We start from the raw sequence: 23,538 nt of genomic DNA on the forward strand, positions 1-23,538 counted from the left end.
AGCTGGGGGTCCTTCCTCCAGCAGTTGGACTTTAGAGCTCATCTTCTTAACCACTTTGCTGTCTCCTCGCTCCAAAGAGCTGATAAATAGACCCTCTGAGCAGCACATTGAGTGCACCCTATTTGAGAAATGCTAGTATTTACTGCCTTTACTTCGCGCAGACAGGTAGCGATCACAGATTTGTTAGTGAGTGTAACTCTATACAGTCCAGACAACTCTAACCAAGTTTTATGACCCCGCATTAACCCGGACCCAGCTGTCTTCCCATTGCTATTTGTTCTCATCCAGAGGATGACAGAGAAAGGTGAAGCAATTGCTGTCATAGACCAACTGATTCAGACAACGTACATAAACAGGTATCATGTCCTCAAGAAAGATTTGTCCTATTATCATGTACCACAAACAAGTAGAAGTTTCTAGGGTTGAAATATTGGAAATATTGCACAAAGGACCTAAATTTTGAGCAAGGCAGTGTACAGTAATCCCACTGCATTCGTGGATTTAGTAATGAAGTTTTGACCAAATGGAATAAAAATAATAATAAATAATAAAAGAACTTTCAAAAATAAATGTGCACCATGCAGTTCAGGACATGCAGAGAATGAAGTTTTCAGTCAGTCCTGTGCTATTGTCAGTTGTGTTTAGTTTGCTGTAGGATCTGCTGAATTTTTCCCTACAGTTAATTTTCTGGAAATCTCACAAAAGCAAATGATACCCAAAAAGCAAAGTAAAAGTGAATGTGCTTAATTAAAGAGATAAAGTGAAAATCTGAGATTTGTTAAACAATTACATGCTTTTAGCAAAAGCTGAGTGGCATGATGGGAAAAATGAATTAGATTCAGTACTGAATGCTTCTTCATCCTGCGCATTCCTGGGTTTTCCCCAGTTGTGGTGTCCCTGGTAGCAAGCACCCCCTGATTCAAAAGCCGGAGAGTATTTCTATGTTTCCTATAGCAGGCTATCAATTCTGGCAATGGTTTATTTGGAATTCTTCCTTTCTTAAACTAGCTTACATTCTACTGGTTTTATTATGCAGATCAGGGTTCCAATTTTTAGAGGGGAATGGAATTGTATAAGCTAGAGATGAAAAATAGAGGCAAGACTTTTATTAACTTGAGAAAGGAAAAATAAACAAAAAGCAAGAGAAGGAAGGGAAAAGAGGAAGAATGAACGTGTCAGTAGAACACAGGGAAGACGAAGTGCGGAAAATGATGTTCAAGATACGGGATGCAGAATGGACCCTTATCTGCCCACTTGGTTGCTACCATCTTTGTCCTCATCTTCACACGGTCTTTTTTTTTCTGTCATGTGTGTTTGCTCGTCTTTTGCCTAAATTTCTTTAGCTGTTTCCCTACAAGGATTCTAGTCTGTGAGTATAGAGCCAACCCAGTTCATCTAGGATAATTGTCTCATCTCAAAGTCTTTAAATAAACTCCATATACAATCATGGATTCCCAGGATTAGGAAATGGACGCTTTGGGGAAGGCCATCATTTTACCCACTCTATCTTATGAAGTATATATATTCCCAGCTGCACAGGATACAGGAGGCAATTGAGAATTAGAGCCCAAGGTCATGCAGTTATATTAACTGTAAGCTAGTTTTCAATTAACTTTCTAATTTGAATCCCTAATACATCATCTTTAACTTGATAATTCACTGTTCCCCAAGTTCACTGAGCATATTTGTGGGGTGTGTGTGTGTGTGTGTGTGTGTGTCTGTGTGTGTGTCTGTGTGTCTGTGAGTGTGTGCATGCATGTCTAACATTCAGTCATTCTGGACTCCCATGTTTCTGCCTGCATCAATCCTGTTCCTGGAAAACTGCTCAGTGGGGACTTCCCTGTTCTTCAATATTGGAACAAACCACCCTTCCCTCCCAATCTCTTTGTTCATCCTGCTCTGAATTACAATTGTTTACAAGTTGATCGCCCTTCATTAAATCAGCTCCTAGCAAGAAGCGTGCACATTGATGATCTCTAAATTTCCCAGGGCACCAGGAAGAGACCTCTGCTCAGCACATGTCATTAGCCGAAAAATAGCAAGTGGAAGAATTATCTAGAAAAGTTTAAGTTTTCTATCATTTGTTGTAAGGAAGCCAGAGAAAAACATCTAGCCCAAATATAGGACTCCTATTTAGCATAAATATAGCAAGGAGAAAATAAGATTCTGAACTAAACATATGAAGTAAGACTATTATTACACAAAATACATGTGAAAATGGGAGCTGCACTTTATATATATTAGAGGGAAAGAAAGGAAGGAAGGAAAAATAATCTTCATTCCCATTCAGAAAAGAGAACTCTTGGTATTTTTATGTTTGAAGCCAAACACAAAATAGTTGGCCACCAAACAGTCACACACTAATTTTATCACGATGTGTACTTTCTCTTGTATTAAATCTGTCAGATACCCTGAAGCACTCCTGGTAACTCCTTTCTTCTATGAATGACAAGGTCCACTTTCTCATACATGTAGAACACTGCTATTCTTTTTTTTTATCTTGTTTTTTTTTGTGTGTCAGTACTGGGGCTTGAACTCAGAGCCAAGGCCTTCTCCCTTAGTCTTTTCTTTCAAGGTTGGTGCTATACCACTTGAGCCATATCTCCACTTCTGGCTTTTTGCTGGTTAATTAGAGATAAGAGTCTTTCAGCTAGGTCTGGCCTGGGCTGGCTTTGTACCCCAATCCTCAGCTCTCAGTCTCCTGAACTGTTTGGATTACATGCATGTGCCACAGCACCCAGCTGCTATTCTGTTACATCAGGCCCAACCCATTTCTGCCAAACCTATAATAACATATACTATAATGAGAACCAGAAGAGCAAGGATGAAAAGTTGACTGCTACTTACTTCTAGTGCAGTGTCATAGTCTCCAGCAGATAAATGTGCCAAGCCCAAGTAATAAGATGCTTCACCTTCCATCGTTCTGTCATTTCCTAAAGCGATCATGCATAAAATTACCATCCCACTCAGAAAATGATTTATCACAATAAACAGAATCTTTATTTTTTTAAGATTGGAGAAAGTTATTCATTAAGAAGTTACATATTTACCAATGATCCTGAAACCTTACTGGGCATTAAGAACAAAAAGTAGACTGAGAGAAGTATGACTTACCTGGCCCCAGATAACAGGGCAAATAAAGTATGTTGGTAATGTAATTATGAAAAAATTCCATCTAGATGCTAAAATTATGATGTAATTCTGGCAGACATAGTAATGGTTATGCTAGTCCACCATATAAAGATCTATAATTGTCCCACGTACTACTACTCTCAGGAAGTAGCTAGTAAGCCACTTAAATGATGGACGCTCACCCTACACAAACTGACAGCCAGCTAAGCTTCTAACAGAGTGGATAATCAACACATTAAGAACTGCTGTCCCGATAAAGTGCAATTTAAAACCAACAGTGACAACATGGATGGAAATACATGACCAAGCTTGGCCTCTGGGTACAAAAATTCTGTGCACATGTTGATACTGAGGCATACTTTTCTTTGCTAATCAATGACCATGTATTTAATCATCATTCTGTAAGAATTTTAGTCTCTCCAATTTCTGTGATATATATTTTTTCAGGAATCTTCTTCTCAAAAGCAAAATAAGTAAAGGTGTAATAGATGGTTCTACTAGATGTACCTCATACAATTTGGTAAATAAATTGTTTACTTACATTTACAGAATAAATGTGAGTTTAATGTATTTGAAAGAACTATTAAGAATCTTATTTTTCTCTCTCCTTTTGGAAGTCATTGTTCTCCAATGTCACCCAACACCTGGTTAGATACTGGCAGGTCCACATTTAGTTTTTGTCTTTACAAAGTATGCTTGGATTTCCAGGCCACATTCTGGCCATGAAAGGTTTTCAGGAGTGAGAGTTCTTCTCCCTGCATTCACTCTCTCACTGCTCACTGAATTAAACTCATGCAGCAGTGGCTTTAAGAGTCTCAAAACTAGATAAGCAAGGCCACTTATAGAATGTTTTCCCTATTATAGCTGTTTTGTTGACCGCAGAGAATTATTCCATGGATCTTTCTTTAGCAGACTTGATGGGCCCACTGTCCAGTCTGAGAAACTTTCACCCTGACAATACAGCAGGGCCCTCACTACTTCTCCACTATAGGATTATGGGTGCTGGGCGAGGGGTAGGGTTAGGGAAAGATGTAGAAAGGGGTCATGCCATGAAGTCACCTCTTGGGTCACTAGAAGTTGATGGTATGTTTCTGAACTGGTCATATTAAATGAGGTTAACTGTGCTAAAGAAATAGCAACTGTTTGGTTTTTGTAGAGTACCAGCATTTACATTTAATATTATACAAAAGGAAACTTGGCCAAAAGGAGAGAAAGGAAAATCTACCACTGCTAATAATAGAACAAGAGATTTTGAGAGAGAGGTCTCTCAGATTGCAAAAACACGAGCTCATGAGAATCAGGGCTAACATCTACTTAACAGCAGACCGCTGAAAAGTTGCACTCAGATTAGGAAGAAGACGAGGATGGCCCCTAGCACTGCTTCACTTTAGTCAGAGAGATTAGGAATCCAAATCAGAAATGGAAAAGCAAAACAGTCTTTACAGATGACATCGTTTTACATTCAGTAGTCTTAAGGAATCCACTAAAAAGCAATTGAAGTTAATAAATAGCTTAGTAAGGTTGCAGGATACAAGATAGATATACAAATGTCAAGTTCATGTTTACACTCAGGCAATGAAAATGAAAATAAGAAAGAATTCTATTTATAATACCAATCAAAAGAATAAAATATATCCTTTTCCATATCTGCTTAAAGATAGTACAAAAATAAGAATGAATAAAATACTATAAATGTAATAAAAGAAAGCAAGCTCTACACGATGCAAACTACCAACGTAATTGGAAGAAATAAAATAATAGGCAAATAGATAATCCATATTGAAAAACTTAAGTGTATTGGGCAATATTTCCCCAACTCACCAATATAGGTTCAAAAATTATCAAAAATTCCAGAAAATGAGAAACTGATCTCAAAGTTCATTTGGAAAAGCAAATGATGAGAATAACCAAAGAACATTGACAAAGAGCATTTCCAATTTCATATTCTCCCTTCTCAAATTCTGCTAGTATAATCAAGAAAATGTATTACTGCCATAGGATAGACATACAAGAAAATGAAACTGAAAATTGAGCATCCAGAAAACAGACTTCATAATTATTATTACATTTAGACAATGAAAGCAATGATTTTGACAAATATTACTAAGACAACTAAATATTCACACATGTGAAATATGAAGCTCAATTCCTCTCAGACGACCAACCCCCCATTTGAAACTGGTAAGTCTCAATAGAGTTTATAAAACTCTTAGGATGAAATATAAATCAATGGAGTATTCAGTCTTCTTATTTGTGATACTGAAAACACAAATAAATGAAAAATAAATAAATTGGATTTCAAACCATATATCCAATGAAAGACTTGTATTTACAATATGTTAAAAAAAATCCAACAACTCAATCATAGACAAATGACCCACATAAAATTGGGCAAAGAATCCTTCAGGACGTGTCTGCAGAGAAGATAAATGAGCAATCAGTAAGCTCATGGGAAAAAACGCCCAACACCATTAGACTAAGGGAAGTGAGATCAGCTCTACATCTTATACTCACTAAGATGGTGGCAATAAAAAGGTGGAGGGATGGAGGTAACCAGGGCTGAGGGAGAAGCGGCTAAAAGGAAACACTCAAACATTGCTGGCTCCTCAGTAAGCCAGCAGAGTTTTCCCAGCACCCCGATTCCACTCCTACATCTACACCAAAGGGCGCCAGAAGCTTGGACACAACTCCGCGGTCGCATTATTCCGAATGGACGCAAGTTGGAAACAAGTCACCTATCTGTCAACTGGTGACCGGGCAGAGAAGATGTGATGAAGCGATACAATGGAATATTACTTAGCCATAAAAAAGAATGAGGTACTAAGATAAAGTACAAGATGGGTAAACCTTGAAAACATCTTATGAAAGGCATCAGGAGCTCTGTGCTTGACACCGAGGTGTCCCAGTGGAGAATCTGGCCGACAGGGTGTGTCAGGGTGCCAGCCAGGGAAGCACGTCTTCCCAAATCAGGCAGTCATCAGCTCGGGGGTTCCCGCTCCTTGATGGAAGTAGGAGACAACAGGAGAAGAGGCTTCATCCAAGAGGGTGTCACAGCTGGAAGAACTCTGAAGTACTGCGCAACCTTCAAACCCGCATGCGCTCTTACATGGAAAATACGAGCACACATCACCTTTAGTCTAAAGAAGTGCTAAGAACTGTTACATCACCAGAAGAAAGAGTCTCTTACACTCCTCTCCGTTCTTTGGCTGTGTGAGGTACTTTCTGAAAGGAGAAACCCAGGAAGCCTTCTTTTCTTTGATCTTAGTTACAACACACTCAGAGCGAGGCCTGAGTAAAGTATCTTTTTCTAATGTGCGTTCCTTTACAGGGACACGCTCATGTGACGTCTCATGTGGCTGAAGTGTGCTGCTGACACTGATCTGGAGTGAGGGGTGGACGCCAGGACTTAACCCTTCGGAGAAGGCTCATCGCGTATTCAGCAGCATGTCCTCTACCGACATGCATCGTTCTCTGAGTGCCATTCCCTGCGGATAGTTCAACTACAATGATCCCAAGAAGTCACAGGGAGAATGAGCTTGGACGTCTACTTTTACTCTTTAATAGATTAAAATCACAACCAGAAAAATCAATCCTGTTTACTCTCATTGGTTAATTAATAAGCCAATCAATTAAATACTTCCATGAGCTAATCATCTTAACCGCAAGACTAATCATCTTGACTTCAAGACTACAGCTTCAAGACATGAACTACTTCTCTCCTTTACAAAGTCTATTTTAGCAGCAGTTTCTATATAATGATAGAGAGATACAAGTGTATTTTCCCTTGCAGTTTGCAGGTCAAAAGCTTGTGAGTGTGGCCTGATTTTGTTTCATAGAGACACAAATGCTGTGGAACATTAAGTATCTCAGCAGCTCTCACAAAAGCATTTTTACTGTGGTGTCAATAAGAAACTCCTGGAATTCCCCTAACCCACACACCGTGGTGCTGTCTGGTGACATTGATGTGGCCAGGCTTTTAGAGGCAAGGTTCTAATTAAATATTTCTCATAATTTCTCAATTATCTAACAAGAGAGAATTAATAAACAGCCCTTAACACACACAGAGATTCCCTCCCTCTTTCTCTCTCCCCCTCTTCTCTCTTCCCCTTAACTTTCTCACAAGTGACTTTATCCTATTATTGTGGGTTCCTTGTTTTACAACACGACCCCCCGTGGGTTGTCATTTTATAGATAAAGCTTTCAAGGAACAAATGGATTTCTTATAGTCAGCACTAAGCCATCTCTGTTTCATAGTGAGGTCTGACAGTATTCTGATGACATTTGTCTTTGCATTTCATAGGAAATAATTGCCCTATCACGTGACAATTTTTTTTTTAACTTGGGAGAACCAGTGTTTATCCATGAAAGAAAGCAATGTGACCGTGTTCTTTTCCACCTACCTTCTTTGGCTACTTCTGAAGCTTTTCTTAGGATTTTGATGGCCTGTTTGTAATCTTCGTTTTCCACCATCTTGTCTGCCAGCTGTCTGTAGATCCTCAGGAGCCTCTCGCAGGCCAGCAGGTTGAGGACGCGGCCGTCCTGGTCCGTCCACCTCCGGCCCTGTGTCAGGTGATAGAAGGCTTCGTAATGCTCTGCAGCTTTCTGCAGCTCGCCTGAGGAGTCAAAAGACATTCATGGAGATAAACCACGGGCCAGGGCCCAGTTTCAAAAGCTCTTTGCTGTTAAAGGGGTAATGGCACGGGTCGCAGTCCAGGGTCATCTACAGCGGAGGAGGAGTTAAATGGGGAAAGGGTTCAGCTCTCTGGGGCCTTGGGTTTGGCCTCAGACACCTGCAGGAGAGATGACATCAGCTCACAGAGGCTGACTGCCATGGTGGAGATTCAGAGACTGTGTGTAAAAGCCCAGCAATACTTGTACATAGAAATCATACGGGCCAACATTTATTGAGTGTCACGTGTTGGAGAAACTATCCTATGCTTCACATTCACTTTCTAGTTCATTCTCAACACACTCTGGTAGAGAAGGTCTGCTGTGATTCCAATTTACAGAAGAGAAAGCTGAGGCTCAGAGAGGTTTAAGAGTTTAGCTCAAGATGCCTGGTGAAGAAGTGGTAGGGCAGGAATTCTTCCTCAGAGCCCCCATCTCAACTGGATCCTGCTCTGCTTTCCCAGGGATGGCAATTTCTCCATGCTCAGGAAAGTGTTTGGACATGGTTGAGAAAGGATCTATCTGTCACAAATTTTGTGAGAGATGAATTAATACATCCTCAGTGTGTTCCAGGGTTGGTGCTCCAAAAATGACTGGTGTTATTAGTTGGTATACTAATAGCATTTCTAATATCTGTTAGCCAATGAAAGTGAAGCCAGTAATTAGTTATACTCTGTAAATCCAGCTTACTCTTTTTGCAAAAACAAGAATTAGTTGTTACTACAAAAATTACAAGAATTACCAGAACTAGCTATTATTAGTTATTGCATATGGTAACAATATCACCATGTGGAGAAGTTAACCTCTGCCAACTGCATAAGTGCAATATGTTTCTTCAAACAGATTTTATTGAGAGTGCAAGTTGAGCTGCCAGGACCATGCATATAATTTCACTTTGTCATGTTGGTTTTGTTACCCAAATTAGTATGAAAGGATGCGCACACAAGGCAGGTGTGGTGGTGCATGCCTGTAATCCCAGTGTTAAGGAAGCTGAGGCAGGAGAAATTCGAGGCCAGGTTGGGCTACATAGTGAGACCCTGTCTCAAAACCAACAGCAGCAACATCAAAACCAACACACATCCCAGTCTTAGGGGAGGAACACAAAGTCACAATGCCTATGTGCATCTGATCATATAAAATAATACTTTTCAAAATGAAATGGAGACAAGGAGTTTTTCCTTTGTTGCTGTTTTTGTTTTCTTTTTTCATCTTTGTTCACTCGTCTGTCATTGGGAGGGTAAGGGGGGGAACAGAAACGGAGGGACAAAGGGTGAACAAATACAGCAGTGGTACTCACTAGACACTATGTTCAAAATGAACTATGTAACTTATAAGTGGGGATGGGAGGGGAAAATTGGAAGAGAATGAAAGAAGGGGTGACACTGTCCAAAAAGAAATATACTCATTATCTGACTTACGTTACTGTAACTGTTTGTACAACACCTTATAGTAACAAAATATTTTAAACAAAAGAACACATATTCAAATAAGAATAGTATCATCAAGGAAAGATGACCAACAGTAGTGGATCGTCTGCATATGCCTAGGGTCCCTTTCAGTACCATGCTGGCGGTGTCAGCAAAGACCCTGTAGGAAGGTGCATTGTGCTGCTGTTTACACATTTACATCATGAAACTTTGTTTGCATGGTAAAAACTAATTTAATGCCATCAATGTTATGGTCACAGAAGATGACTGAGATACCTTATACATACAGCAAGGTGTGTATGATTGGTGAACGCCCCGGCGAACACTTTCAAATCATTATCTGTGGGAGATGGGAATGTGGGTAATGGATTCTCTTTCCTGATTGTCTTCTCTCCTTGATTGTTTTCCTTTCTCTTTTTGCATTTGCCAAAGTTGCTATGATCGCAACACATTTATTTCACAACAAACACTGTACAAGAGAAGCCTTTAAATATAATGCCCAATCCCTTTCTCACTTTGCACAAATGTTCAAGGTGGAAGTTCACGACCCTATCTGTCCGTTCAGCTCATTTTTTTTTCCTGCAGAAGCAGGCATCATTTTTCATCCCTCTCCTGTAGCACTTCTTGCCAAAAACACCTTCCGCCCAATACCCACGACCCTCATTTTTAAAAACTGGAATGGAGTAGTGACACGCACGTGTGTTATGTTTCCTCAGTCAACTATATTTCTGCCTAAAACTATAGCTCTATATCCCTAGAAAGACGTATATGAGAGTTCTTGCTTTCTCCCCACCTCTGTTCATAAAGTAGAGATACATATTTCTTTTGGGTCTTGTGAATAGGGAATAGTAGACACAAGAAACAGAGAGAACCAGGTAGTTTCTGAGGAAAAAAAAACCAACAGCAGTGAAGGTCTGTGAAAGAGATGACACGCTAGACAATCCAATTAATTAAATTGGATGCAAATGAAGTATAATGATGCAAATAATAAATGCAAACAGATGTCTATGCCTAAAGTTAGACCTACATAGGGTCAGGAAGAGGAAGCGAGAGTAAAAATAGGAAGAAGAGAGGCGGAAGAAAATACTGGAGAGTGGAAGAAAGAGAGGAGGCAGGTCAGTGTCTGTGTATTCTCAGTAAGGTAGAGGTCCCTCTGATTTACCGACTCTTGGGAAACTAAGGTTTCTGGAGAGCCCAGGCTGCCTAGTCAGGAGAAAAGTAATGGAGGTTTGGGGACATAGGTTTCAGTTGGTTACTACGGAAGGCACCTTGAAGTAGTTAGCAATAGTCTTTTAGGTTGAACTTGGTTTTCACTGGAGCTTTGCAGGCTGGAGCTGATGTACTGCTGGCCAAGGTTCGGATCTCAGAGGATCTACTGCAGGTCTCTACGAGGAGGCCTGAGCTATACCTGTTCAAGCAAACAGCAAACCACTGTTTCCTGGGATTCTCCTCAGGGAGACTTTCCTCCAGGCACATCATCTTATTTAACCTTCCAAAAGCTAACTGATGAAGTAGATATGATTATTATATTATTCTCTCTTATTACAGAGAAACTGAGGCTTCTATGGGATCAAATGACACAAACACATAAATAGGAATTCGGATGAGTGATGATAAGGAATTCAAGATGCCTGAAAATCCACAGAAATGGGTCTCCCGCATTGGAGAACTCTTAGGAAAACCAAGAGTCAGGAAGCTCAGTGACACCTGGGCAGAAGTGTCATGTTATCAACAAAGGTTAACTCAATGATTTCTAGACTCTTCTGGGTCAAATTGGTCTTTCTGAAGGAGTCTGATGCACAACCACAACTCCATGTCCATTCCCTGGCATGCCCGCTCCCCCCCCCCGCCCCCTGCAGCAGCAGGATCCTCTAGGTACCCTGGATGTCATCAGCCACGCCTGTGTTCAGCCCCATCCAGCCATCAGTGGGCTTCGCCTCTCACACCTCACCACAGATGAAATTGATCACCGCTCTTTTCTTCAGTGCCATTTTAAATAAAATGACAACACAGAAGTAGAATTTTCCAGTCCTTCTCCTATGCAAGGGACTCATTTCTAAAATTATTTGGTAGTCGTATATAACCCAGGAAATGATTTGATCGAAATGACCATCAGCTCAGAAATGACTTGACCACTCTTTCTAAAGGCTGGTCGGAATTTGAAAGCCCATGTCTTAATGTTAAATTTGATTTAAAAATATTAAAAAGAGATGTTCATGCAATGAAGGCAGTGATTTAAATATATAAAGATATATATTTAAATATATAAAGATATTCCCTTTAAGCATGATTAGCAATGACGTTATTTCCATTCAATTTGTGTTTCTGACTGTGATTAGGACCTTAAAAATGACCTTACTTTTGGAAAAGGACCCTGATATTAACTAGGCATTTAATAAGATATATTGTATACCCATTTTCTCTGAGAAATCTAAATTCAATACCCCAAGACTGTAAGTGCAGTAATTATTATGCAAAGCTAAAAGTAAATAGCCATGATAAGAACAAACCAGATTTTTCAGTGTTCATGGTAGTCTGCCCTTTCTTATCAAATAAACTTTATAGAAAGCCAGTGAGATTTCTGGATAAAGGACAAATGTTTTAGCCAAATGTCCAAGAATGTTCTTCTCCTAAAAAGATCAAGTGTTAGCATTGTATCTTCCACTGAGGAAGAGATGCTGGGCAGAGGGAAGTGATTTCACAAAGGTGTCACAAAAATACATACTGAACAGAGAACTGAATGGGAAGGGAAATCCCCAGAGATCATTACAGGGCTCCGGGATCAAATCTTCACCCTTGTCATGACTGCTGAGTAACTGGGATCACAGTTACCATGACCAGGACAAGGAAGTCGCACCAACAATCAAACATGGTGCCTGGTTGCTAGCAATGCCCACTTCTACACCAAGCAAAAGTCTGGGAAGATTATCAGCAGTTCCCATGAATCAGGGAAAGAAATGGAACCTCAGCATTTCCAGGAACGCCTCTGCACAGACGTGATCCATGGTTAATTTATTTCAATGTTATCAAATCATCTCAGAAAACACATCTTTGGAAAACCACCACGAACAATGCTGCAAGCCAAGAATACCTAGGTATGTGGAGAGGAAGCCCAAGCCACTGTTTATTATTATTATTATTGTTATTATTATTATTATTATTGTTAGTAGTAGTAGTAATACGATCATTATCAGCAGCAGCAGCATCTTCATGATTAACAATTATATGATATCTTCAGAAAAAATAGTCCAGTATGATCTGTAGGTTTTTGACCTAAAGAACACACTTAAAAATAAAAGTACTACAAGGAACTTTGATATTATCCAGAGCTCACATGAATAAGGATTACATCCATTTATTTGAAAATACAAACAAAACCCAGACAATGTTGTAAACTGCAAAATGCTTGGTAAGATGTTAAGATAGACACTATGTAGTGAAAATAAGATTTTATATATTTGGATATTATCCAAATTGTTGCACCCCTCCCCTTCTCTGCCCAATATCTCTGAAAGTTTATAGATATTTGTTGTATCACAGCAGATGCCTAGAACAAATATTAAGCAAAGGAGAATGTATATGATCTCTCCCATTTTAGCTTTTTTTTTTTTAAAGTAGGAAGATTGACTAGATATTAACACAAATGGGTTTAAATGTGAAGTTGCCATAAAAGCAGGAACATAAATGTAATTCTCTCAGCCGCTATTTTGATGCACATTTTTGATTCCATGAATATTTTATGAAATGGCACAAACTAAAGCCATATAACATTCCTGCATTACTGATGCTTGCGCCCGTAAGCTACGAACATTAGAGGCATGATTGAGTGCATTAAAATGAACTCATTCAGCAGTGCATTGATTACTTGAAGGGGGAGGGAGATGAAAAAAAAAAGAAAAAATAGAAAAAGAAAGAAAAGAAAAAGAAAAAAAGAAGTTGCCCTGTTTAATAAGACAACACCCAAATCCAAAGTTTGCAAGATATAAGTTTGAATAAAACCACATTTCATAAATAGATCTGACATTAATTAGGCAAGGTGTTAATTATGTCCAAAGATGGCTACTGCTATTGTTCAGGTAATTTTAAATGTCATAGTCTCTGAGATGCAGGGACTGGCCTGTTTTAGTTCTGTGCATCAGCAATCCTGAACACAGCTAATTATCTCCCCTTTCTATCAACCTGCACAGTCACCAGTAAAAATAATGCCATAGAAACGGTTGCACGAAAATAACTTGACAGGTACGAGAGAGGCCCATCTCTTTAGCTACCCTGATATATATCGAGTGTATTTAGTTCCTAACTGTGCAGTTGTCAAAGACTTGAGGAAATTGTCCACTTCAGTTTAAGACAACAACCTAAAGGAACAATAAAGCTTTATGCATATTGTGTTGCATTTTTATCTTGAATTTCTTTGGCATATGTTACTATTCTGTTCAGTGGAGACATAAAATCCACTAAAAGCAATAGTGAACAGTAGCAAAGGAGAAAAATATTATTACACTTTGCTAAAAACAAAAGGCATTGTGCCTTCCATTTTGGCTTAATTGCATGAACAACTTACATTATCCTTTGGTTTTTTACATTCAATTATGATAATTATAATGGCACTATTCATGCTGAAATAGTTAAGGGCTTGCCACACTTCCAATGGAAACAATCATATGCCAGGGTTTATCTCCTGTCGGACAAGATTTGTTGTATGCTATAATCTACTATACACCAATGCAAAATGGAACACAGGAGACAAAGGTTTCATTCTGTAATTCAATAGGATCCCTAATAAACTGTGAGGAAAATGCACCTATAACTTTTGAGTAGCGACTTTGGGGTATTTAGAAGAAATTCAAAATCCTTAAAAAAATCCCTGTGTCATTTTGAATATAGATTTCAAGAAGGTATTAGGGGGAAGATACTAGACAACGATTAAGGAATGTCACACACTAAATCAATGAAAATTGTGTCAAAAATACAGAAAAACATGTAAAGGAGAAGGGGTACTCCAAAGGTTTTTTTTTTAAATTACTGATGTCAACAAAACTAGCACAGATTTTTTTTTTTTTGGTCAGCCATGGGGCTTGAACTCTGGGCCTGGGCGCTGTCTCTCAGCTCCTCAGCTCAAGGCAAGTGCTCTACCACTCAAGCCACAGCACCACTTCCAGTTCTCTAGTGGTTTACTGGGGCTAAGAGTCTCACAAACTTACCTGCTTGGGGCTGGCTATGAATTGAAATCCTCAGATCTCAGCCTCCTGAGTAGCTAGGATTACAGGCGCCTGACCAAGATTTTTTTTTTTTATTTTTCAGCTAGTATATCAACATTTTGGCCCGGGAACAGCCTCAGACAGCGAGCCTCCTACCTATGGCTCGCTCATAGCTGGGTCTATGAGCATGCTCTGTTATGTCAGGCTTATTGAGAGCGGGTTCCGCTAACTTTCTAAGCTAGAACTGCTTGATTCTCCTGACCTTTGCCTTCTAGGTAGCTGGCATCACAGGAGTGTACCAATGAGCTTGGCTTGATTTTTAAAATAAAAATCTAGAAAAGCTTCTGCAACTGTCAAAATACTCTAGGGGAATTGTTATCAACTGTTGTGGTTTATGGTTTTAGGAGGCTGAGCAGCAGGCAGTGGACAAGTTCGAATCAGCTATATAATAAGCATAAACGACAGTACTGGTTTCTGAGTTTTTTAATTTCTGGGCATCCATCATTAAGCACCTGTCAGGTGTGAAGGTGAAAGGCTTATGTATTAAAGGCCTGGTGGAGGGAATGTAGGATGGGAGAATGTAGGATGGGAATGATTGAATTCTCAAGAACTGACCTAATCAGTGGATAAATCCATTGATGGATTCATAATAGGATGGCATTATTGGGCTCTAGGGCCTAACTGGAGGAAGCAGGTCACTGTGGGCTAGCCCTAGAAAGACACTTTGTCCCAGGCCCTTCCATTCTCCCCTTGACTTCCTGGCTGTCCTGACATGAATGGCTCTCTGCTACCCCCTCCCCACCACAATGCTCTGTCTCTGCTCAGACCAAAGCAATGGAGCCAGTAGACCACAAGCTGAAATCTCTAAAGCCACGAGGCAATGCAAATCCTTTTCTCTTAACTATGTCTCTCAGGTATTTCTTACAGTGACAAAAAGTCTGAATAACCCAGAACATTCGTTCTTAAAAGAGAACAAGGGATGGCATCAAATTTACTCCAAAAAATTTAAAAACAATATATAAGATCATGCAGTATTTCTATTTTATATAAGAATGAAATGAATGCCAGCTGTTAATAAAACTTAGAGAGTTAGCAGAACTTACTATTTTTCTTCCACATCATAGTTTTACCTTTACACCTTTACCCCACTAAAGATGTTTAGTAAAAAGTGTTGACAGACATAGAAGTCTTGGAAATAAATTCCATATTGATGTTTGATCAGCTAACTAATGAGTTATATTGCTCAGATTTAATCAATAGTGGCACTCTTATCTGGTTACATACCGCTCATGATTTTAAATCAACCACCTTCAATCTGATTTATATGTGTTTCTATGAGCAAGGTGATAACTGTGGAATTAATTGTATATACCAAAGTACCAAAACTGACTACTGAAACCAAAGGTGAGTGGAGGGAGAAGGGTATTAATTTTCCCCCTCTCCATCTTACCTCAATGAGTGATGAACGTATGTTGTTTCAGATGATAGAAGGAAAAAAAAAACCCACTATCAGACAGAAATTGGGTGAGTGAAGAGGGACAGAAATACCAATATTGAACATTAAATATGTGTTGGCCATGATCCTAGCTGCTGTGTCTATACATGTGCACACACGTGGTAAATACAAACATGTTAGCACGTACATCAATATGTATGCATATTTTAATAGCCTCATTGATCTTAATTCATACATAATGTTTATATATTAGAGATGAGGAAGCTGAGCTTCGATGATTGTCCGGACTGAATATATGTACCGATTAGACAAAAGAACAGAAGTTCAAAACCTGGTTGGAAAACGTGCCAAATGTTTTTGATTTCTAGGCAGGGCCTAAGGTTTGAACTTCAACGCCGTGAAGCCAACTCACCACTCACACCCTTCTTATAAGGGGCTGGTCAAGGTTCACAAGGCCACACGCAGAGTGTGGCTGCCGCCCATGCAGATAAAATTGTATCATCTCTGAGCTGTTCTACAGACATCCGGTGACTTCTTGTGTTATGTGACCTGTTTAAGTGACTCTGGATAGGCCCTGTACATGAGTTGCTTTAAAACTTCAATGGTACAGACACTGATTAAGAGATTCATGCGCCCAGCTGACTCGGGCTCAGTTGTACCTCAGTAGAGGAGTTTCTAGAGAAGTTCTCGGCTTCAGCCAGAGGAAGTAACGGCCTCCAGACTGACTGGTTCAGTGAAGCCTGAGCTGCTGGTAGGCACAGGGATTCAAGGCCTCCTTGGAAAGCTTTGAAACGGAAAACCTGCTGCCGAGCAGGCACCTCTGAAGGAGACTTCCGCTCCGCACTACTCGTTAAGCAGTAAATAATTAAACCACCTGAGAAAGACAGGTAAAATACAAGCAGCAGTGTCAGTAACAGACATGAAAGAGAAGGGGAAGAAAATGAATTTTCAAAAAAAAAGCCATGAAATAATTCATTTGAAGCTTTAATAAAGTTTCATTTGCAGTCTTGTTTAAAGATATATCAGACTTTAGGGATGTAACCTAATTACATTTTTTATTCTAAGTTCCATTCAAAGATCTTGGACTTGGATTCTTTAACACAGATCAAACATGGTATAATTTTCTCGTGGCTATCAATATTTAAAAAGGATCTCTTCATTAAATACTATTGGGCCTTATGAATGTGTACACAGAGTGGATGGAGAATAAATGGACATGACCCAGAAAGGGACAATTAACTTAGATAGGAATAGCAATGCTAATCGACTTCTAAAAATAGTTTTGATTATTAGACTCTAATGAAAGACCTTAATGGAGGTATAAAGTGACTCTGTTTCTAATCATTGATCTGGTCAGGCACCTCTTGGATAATGTAAACGAGAAGCCACTTTTGAAATCTGTTTGTGGGATTTCTGACTAAAAAATAAAGTGTGGGAAGAAGTCGCCAGAAAGTGGTGAGCATTGCCAGTAGCCAGCGATGGGCTGAGAGGCGCTTGCTCTGCATCGTGGCTGGTGACTGAACTAGGAGGGCTTGGATCAGAGGCCTGCTGGGAAGCCAGAGTGGAAGACGGGCTTTGCTCCTCCACACAACCTCCTTTGGGGAAAGGTTTCCTCCAAGAAACTTTTAAGATGCAGGCTTAGAAGAAATTTGCAAGTGAGGAAGATGAACACTTAGATTTTTTTTTTAACTATAAAAAGGGGGAAAATGTTCCATCCAACTTGCTGAATTGTACTAAAGATGCGACAAAGACTTCAATACCCCATAGAGAAAGCCTATGGACAGCGTTAGGAGTTGTTGCTGATTTTTTATTTGTTCCTGCTGCCTTCAGATACCCATAATGTTCATCAAGATGTGTATTTTTCAAGGCTATTTTATAAAGGGATCCATTGTCGGTGTAAAATGCCATTTCTCTAACAACATACCATCTATAACAGACATTTCCTCCTTACAAATTTTAAAATATGACAGCAATTTAGACAGAAAATACAAATCATTTAAAACAAAAAAAAATCCTATCGTGCTTGTCAAAAATCTATTAATAGCAAATAATAACGATGTTATTGCCTCAGTATTGTGAATCCATGAATAAAATACCAGATTTAGGTAGACAAAGGAAACGTGCATTGTTTGCTTTCCTTAGTATGACCCCATTCGTGCAAGCTTCCCAAAGACTTTCCTGGTTCTCGCATTAAGTCACCAAAGTCCTAGGAACTCATTCAGGCCTGGGATGATAACTGCTCTAACTTGGACCCCAAATACCAAAGAACTCTGAAAATATAATCCAATAAAGCAAAACAAGTAATATTTAGCAAGACCATAATGTAAGGCACATTTACTTAGTTTAAAGGCAAAAATAAATCAGCATGAACGAAACACTCTGGGGAAAAATCTTAAAATATTGCAGCAATAGCATCATCAATCACTCAAAAGGTGCTTATTTTGTTTAGTTTTTATTCTACTCTGTTTCTATATTCATTTGTAATTTGAATACAATTGGAAGGAGTCGACTATAAGTTTCCTGCTTATCTAGATTGTTATATTAGAATTATTTTTCATACTGTGTATTTTCATAACTACGTTTTGAAAGGTTGCATATTGCTATAATACTTTCCAAACCATTGAAACGATTCTCTAGATCACCAGCAATCACCAGCAATTCACATAAACCCTACTTTAAGGAATAGCAATCCCTCCCTGCCTCCCTCTATTTTAAGAAATGTTAAACTGTACTTTGCAATTATTCAAATTGATGTTTAAGTTGTGTCTTTTCTCTATGAATTCATTATTATACTCTGGTGAATTGTCCATATCTTTTCCTTTTAAATTACAATTGTCTTAGTGTTTTTTCCTTATCAATTAACATATATTTCACGTCGAATATAGCTACTAATTCTTTTCTATGTATACTGCATATAAGTCTCATGTTCCACTCTCTTCTTTCTGTCTGAACACTGCTGCTGTGTGATATAGACCCATCCTCCTCCTTTGCATTTATTCACACAACATACCCACCTCTCTCCTCACTGGTCTTAACACTTCCTCAGTCTCCCTCCTTTCTCTGCTTTCCCTTGCTATAGGTCACTCTACCCATGATTACAGAACAACTAAGTCACATTTGGATTTCAACATGTGACAAAAACCTTTGCTTTATAAGTAAACCCATCCACATCTACTCGTTCCAACTGAGTTTACCACGCCTTTGCTCTTCAATTTTGCACCTCGTTTCTAGAAGATTTCTATTTTGTACTAAGCTTTGCAGTGCTTTCTTCAAGATCCACCTGCATAACCTGTAATCTGGATAGTCTGGATTCAGTAATGATGGTGGATTTCCCTGGTGCCTACTGAGGGAGTGAGATACTAGCTGAATTCTACATAGGATTCTTGGGCTGGGCTAGGAGTAAAGACAGAACCATGAGGGAAATGGTTTCATGATTTGGCAAATGATGAAGACATAAAAAGTCTGAAGCAGCCAGGCACCAGTGACTCACTCCTGTAATCCTAGCTACTCAGGAGGCTGAGATCTGAGGATGACAGTTCAAAGTCAGCCTGGCAGGAAACTCTGTGAGACTCTAACCTCCAATTAACCACCAGAAAGCTGGAAGTGATGCTGTGGTTCAAATAATAGAGCACTTGCCTTGAGCTGAAGAGATGAGGGACAGCTCACAGTCCCAGAGTTCAAGCCCCACAACCGAAAAAAAAAGTATGAAGCAACTGAGAACTATTTCCAATTTACCACATCTGCCTCTACCTGCCATTCTGCAGAAACAAGTTTTGCTTGACCTTAGAGCCATGCTTATAGCATTTTTTTCCTTGGGCATCCATTTGTAGAGATCCTGACTTACAAAATATGAGTCAGCAGAGAATAATTCTTGCTTCTTCCATTGTCAAACCAATTCTCCTTCAGAGTTTTAGCTCTGCTGTATGCAGTAGCTCAGTATGCAACTGAAACAATAGAACTTGCCAAAAAATAAAAAAAGCCTTCAAGTTACTGAGACGGATGAAATGTACTGAGCACTGACTGCACACATGAAAGCGATCCTAACCACTCAGAAAGGCAACAGGGAGATTTCCTGTTGGAACACAGCCTCTCCTCTTCATGTGTGCATGTTTGCAGGAAAAGAGAAGAGAATCTTTGCATGAGTGGAGTAGATGGTCGAGCTTCTGAATCAAAAGCACAAGCCCAGCGCCAAAAAAGAAGCTCACAAACAAGTTTCCCTAAATTGCTTTGTTGCCACTGTGTGTTATCTATGAAGGTCGACAGAGGGCACTGGGGAGGCCCAGGGTGGGGCTGAAGGTGGAAGGACATGGGATGGACCGTCAGATGAGTGAAGAGAGATACTATGGAAAGAACAGCAGTGTGGCCAGGCTGGTGGGACGGAGTGGATGCCCAGCCGCACCTCCTGTGCTGATGCGCTGGGCTTTCTTCCTTCCTTCCTGCCTTCCTTCTTTGGCCAGGCTCACGTGGGGATTGGCTGGAAATGCTGCTCACAGGCCTGATACCAATCCTTTCCTTTTCTGGGGAGGAACTCTTGAGTGATTGGCCCACCCTATAGTGAGAGACGCTATGAACGGAGAAAGCCATCTTTCTAAAAGCCACCAACGTGCTGAGGGAGGCACTAGTCCCACAATAGTGCTCTGAAGTACTAGAATTACACAGAGGGGTGCAAAGAAGTTACTAGAAGGTTCCAACTCTTTTCCTAAACTGGCATTTTCCTCCCCTCAGGAAGTAAGGAAGTTGACCCATAGAAATCAGAGCTGTGCGTGAGCTCTGTGAAACCATCTCCCACCCCTCATCTTAGAGATGAGGAAAGTGAGATTCTCAGTGATGAAATGACTTCCTAGGGTCATAGTTCACTAGTGAATGGCACAATCAACAAAGGCTCAGTAGACTGTCCTATCTAATAACTTTCCCAGTGTCTACTAACCCCCTATGTGTGCATTTGCAAGGTTCTGCTTGATATTTATTACTTAAAACTTTTGTCCCATATTTCTCAAAGTCTCTGCAGATTTGGGCTTCCATTGCTAGCTGCTGACAGTTCAATCTCTGCATTTAATTAGCATCTCACACTTCCCTACACCACTAATAGTGTGATTGGATCAATAATGATTCTTTCATCTTCCTGATTATCTCTTATTCACTATCAAAACCTTCTATCTTTTTTCAATACTTTTTTTTTTATAAAAAAAAATCTAGTCAGGTTTCCTTCAATTAAAAAAATAACACATGCACAAAGTCACCAGTTCTAACAGTGGGAAAGGAAATACCATGTAAAATAAGTCTTCATATCTTTCCACATCGCCAATGCCCTTTCTCCAGAGGCTGCCCCAGTGGAGAGTTTGTGTATTTGATGGGTTTTTAAATCCTCTCAACTGCGCTTATATCTCTATTAATTTTTAATAAAATGAAAGAGAAAATAAAATACCACACTAAAAACTGATATATCCATTGCATGTCTTTTAGTTATTAAGGCTGTTTTTCTAATAAACTGGAAAATGTTATTCCATGACAAATAAGAAATTACAATGAAGTTTCTATCCATTTTGATGTGGCGTCTTGGATTGTATTAAATTATTGTGGTTTTTTTTTACCTTTTTATTAAGAATTGAGCAATGCAATCATAAAACTCTTTTCAAATGCTAAAGAATAAAAATAAAGCCACATTTATAATGGGATATAGAATATATTCTTTAAAAAGCCAAAATTTTAGGAAAAGACTATTCGTATGAGCTATTAAGGAGTTTTTGTTTATCATCTTGTGTCACTTTGGATAGGATTCAATTGATCACCACCCCCAAACTTTGACATGTCACGAGTTTAAAAAGAAGGCACCTTACATTCTTCAGATGTCACCCCATTGTTGATGTTTTATTTTGTTTCCCCCTGTAATAATATCTTTGGTTCCTTCAAGAAACCACTGTCACTAGGTTGTACATTGGTTTAGCTCTCTGGGGTTACCACAGATGCACCAACAGAGATGCATTGTCTCAGTGTTCTGAAAGCCAGAAGTTCAAGGATAGAAGTCCAGACTGGAAATCCCAAACCAAGGTGTCAGCAGAGCAGATTCCTTCTAAGGGTTATGAGAAAACATGCTCCCCTCCGCCTCATGCTGACCTGGGTGGCCTGGCTTGTTGATGGTGTCCCTGTGTCTTCCCATCATCTCTCCTCTGCACCTGGCTGGCTCAGCAGCCACCGTTCCCCGCCCTATAAGGGTGTGGTCATTTTGGATGAAGGCTTTCCATCCTACCTCCCCCACCCCACTTTGGTCTTCTTTTTATTTGTTCTGGCTCTGGATTTTAACTCTGGGCCTTGGGGTTTGAACTGTCCTTGAGTTGTTGTTGTTTTTTACTCAAGGCTAGTGCTCTACCACTTAAACCACAACTGCACTTCTGGCCTTTTGGTGGTTAATTGGAGATAGGGGTCTCACAGACTTTCTTGCACAAGCTACAAGAGCCACTGGTGCCTGGCATCACAATGTCCTCATTTTAATCTGACCATTGGCAGATTGCACGTGTGTTGGTCCTCGAGTTTGAACTCAAGGTCTAGGCACTGTCACTGAGCATCCTTGTACTCAACCCTAGTGTTCTAACACTTGAGCCACACCACTACTTCCAGATTTTTTTGAGTGGTTTACTGGAGATAACCGTCTCACAGATTTTTCCTGCCCAGGCTACCTTTGAACTGTGACCCTCAGATCTCAGCCTCCTCAGTAGCTAGGATTACAGGTGTGAGCCACTGGCTCCTAGTGACCCTACTTTCTATTGAGGTCACATTCTTCAGGTACTGGGGGTTAAGTATTCACTTCCTCCATCAAGTTTACCATTCCACCCTGTAGCATGGTTCCAGTGTATCTCTTGAAGGCCAGAGAGACTGCGGTGCTATGGGGAGGCGATGGAACTTTTATGAGGCGAGGCCTCATAGATGGCTGGGTTCCCTCCTGTGTGACAGCCTGGGCTAAGTAGAGATTAATCCAGATCTGTGGTATTGGTCCCCAATTCTCCCAATGACCAGGGGAACTTCCTCAGAAAGAGTGGGCTGTCCTGGCTGGCTTACTCAGTTCAGGTCCTAGAACTGACGGTTGACTGTCATTTTCCTGGGTAGAGACCAGACAGGCTGTTCTAAGCTGTTCCTACAAGGGTGTCCCCTACCTGTCTTTAACGATCACGCTGGCACCTCATATGTACGGTCCAGGAGAGCAGCAAGTCATCCTCCTATGTCCTGCAGCAATCGGCAATGGCATGAGCTACTGGAAAACTGCAAGAGGATGCCTGGAAGACACCCACTGGAACTGTGGGAACAGGGGCAGCACAAAAGGTGTCCGGAAAGGAAGGCCTAACTAGTCCAACACCAGTCCTTTTAATCCAGTCCTTCCTCAAAGAGGATGGCCTCCTTTGGGCCCTGGGGAAATGAGCTCATCTTAGCACTGGTGTCTAGTAAGTGGGTCCAAAGTAGGTCAAAAGCAAGAACACGACCAGTTCCTAAGTCATTACAGAGAGAAGCGGGGAAGGAGTGAGCCCTCCGAGAGTCTGCATCCATCCCTCACCCAATGCCCTGTCAATGATGCATGGACCCGGGTCCTCAGGTCCTACCAGGAAAGGACCTGATGCTGCACCAGACCCCGGAGGCTAGCGTGGCTGGACAGGACTGAAGCTGAGGC

The 23,538-nt window shown here is 40.2% G+C and overlaps 1 protein-coding gene across 3 annotated transcripts in view; it reads right to left on the reverse strand.

The window, feature by feature from the left end:
• Positions 1–23,538, reverse strand: part of Ttc29 (tetratricopeptide repeat domain 29) — a 478,601-nt gene that overhangs the window by 77,732 nt on the left and 377,331 nt on the right. For all 3 annotated transcript variants that reach the window (XM_070022169.1, XM_070022170.1, XM_070022168.1), the window contains 2 exons: positions 7,533–7,745; positions 2,848–2,933 (listed from right to left, as the gene is read on the reverse strand). In XM_070022169.1, coding sequence (XP_069878270.1) covers positions 2,848–2,933; positions 7,533–7,745 — 299 coding nt within the window. The remainder of the gene's footprint in view (positions 1–2,847; positions 2,934–7,532; positions 7,746–23,538) is intronic.

The sequence above is a fragment of the Dipodomys merriami genome, unplaced genomic scaffold (genome assembly GCF_024711535.1).
Source record: "Dipodomys merriami isolate MVZ:Mamm:240054 unplaced genomic scaffold, mDipMer1.0.p SCAF_15, whole genome shotgun sequence".
In the NCBI taxonomy this organism is placed as follows: domain Eukaryota; kingdom Metazoa; phylum Chordata; class Mammalia; order Rodentia; family Heteromyidae; genus Dipodomys; species Dipodomys merriami.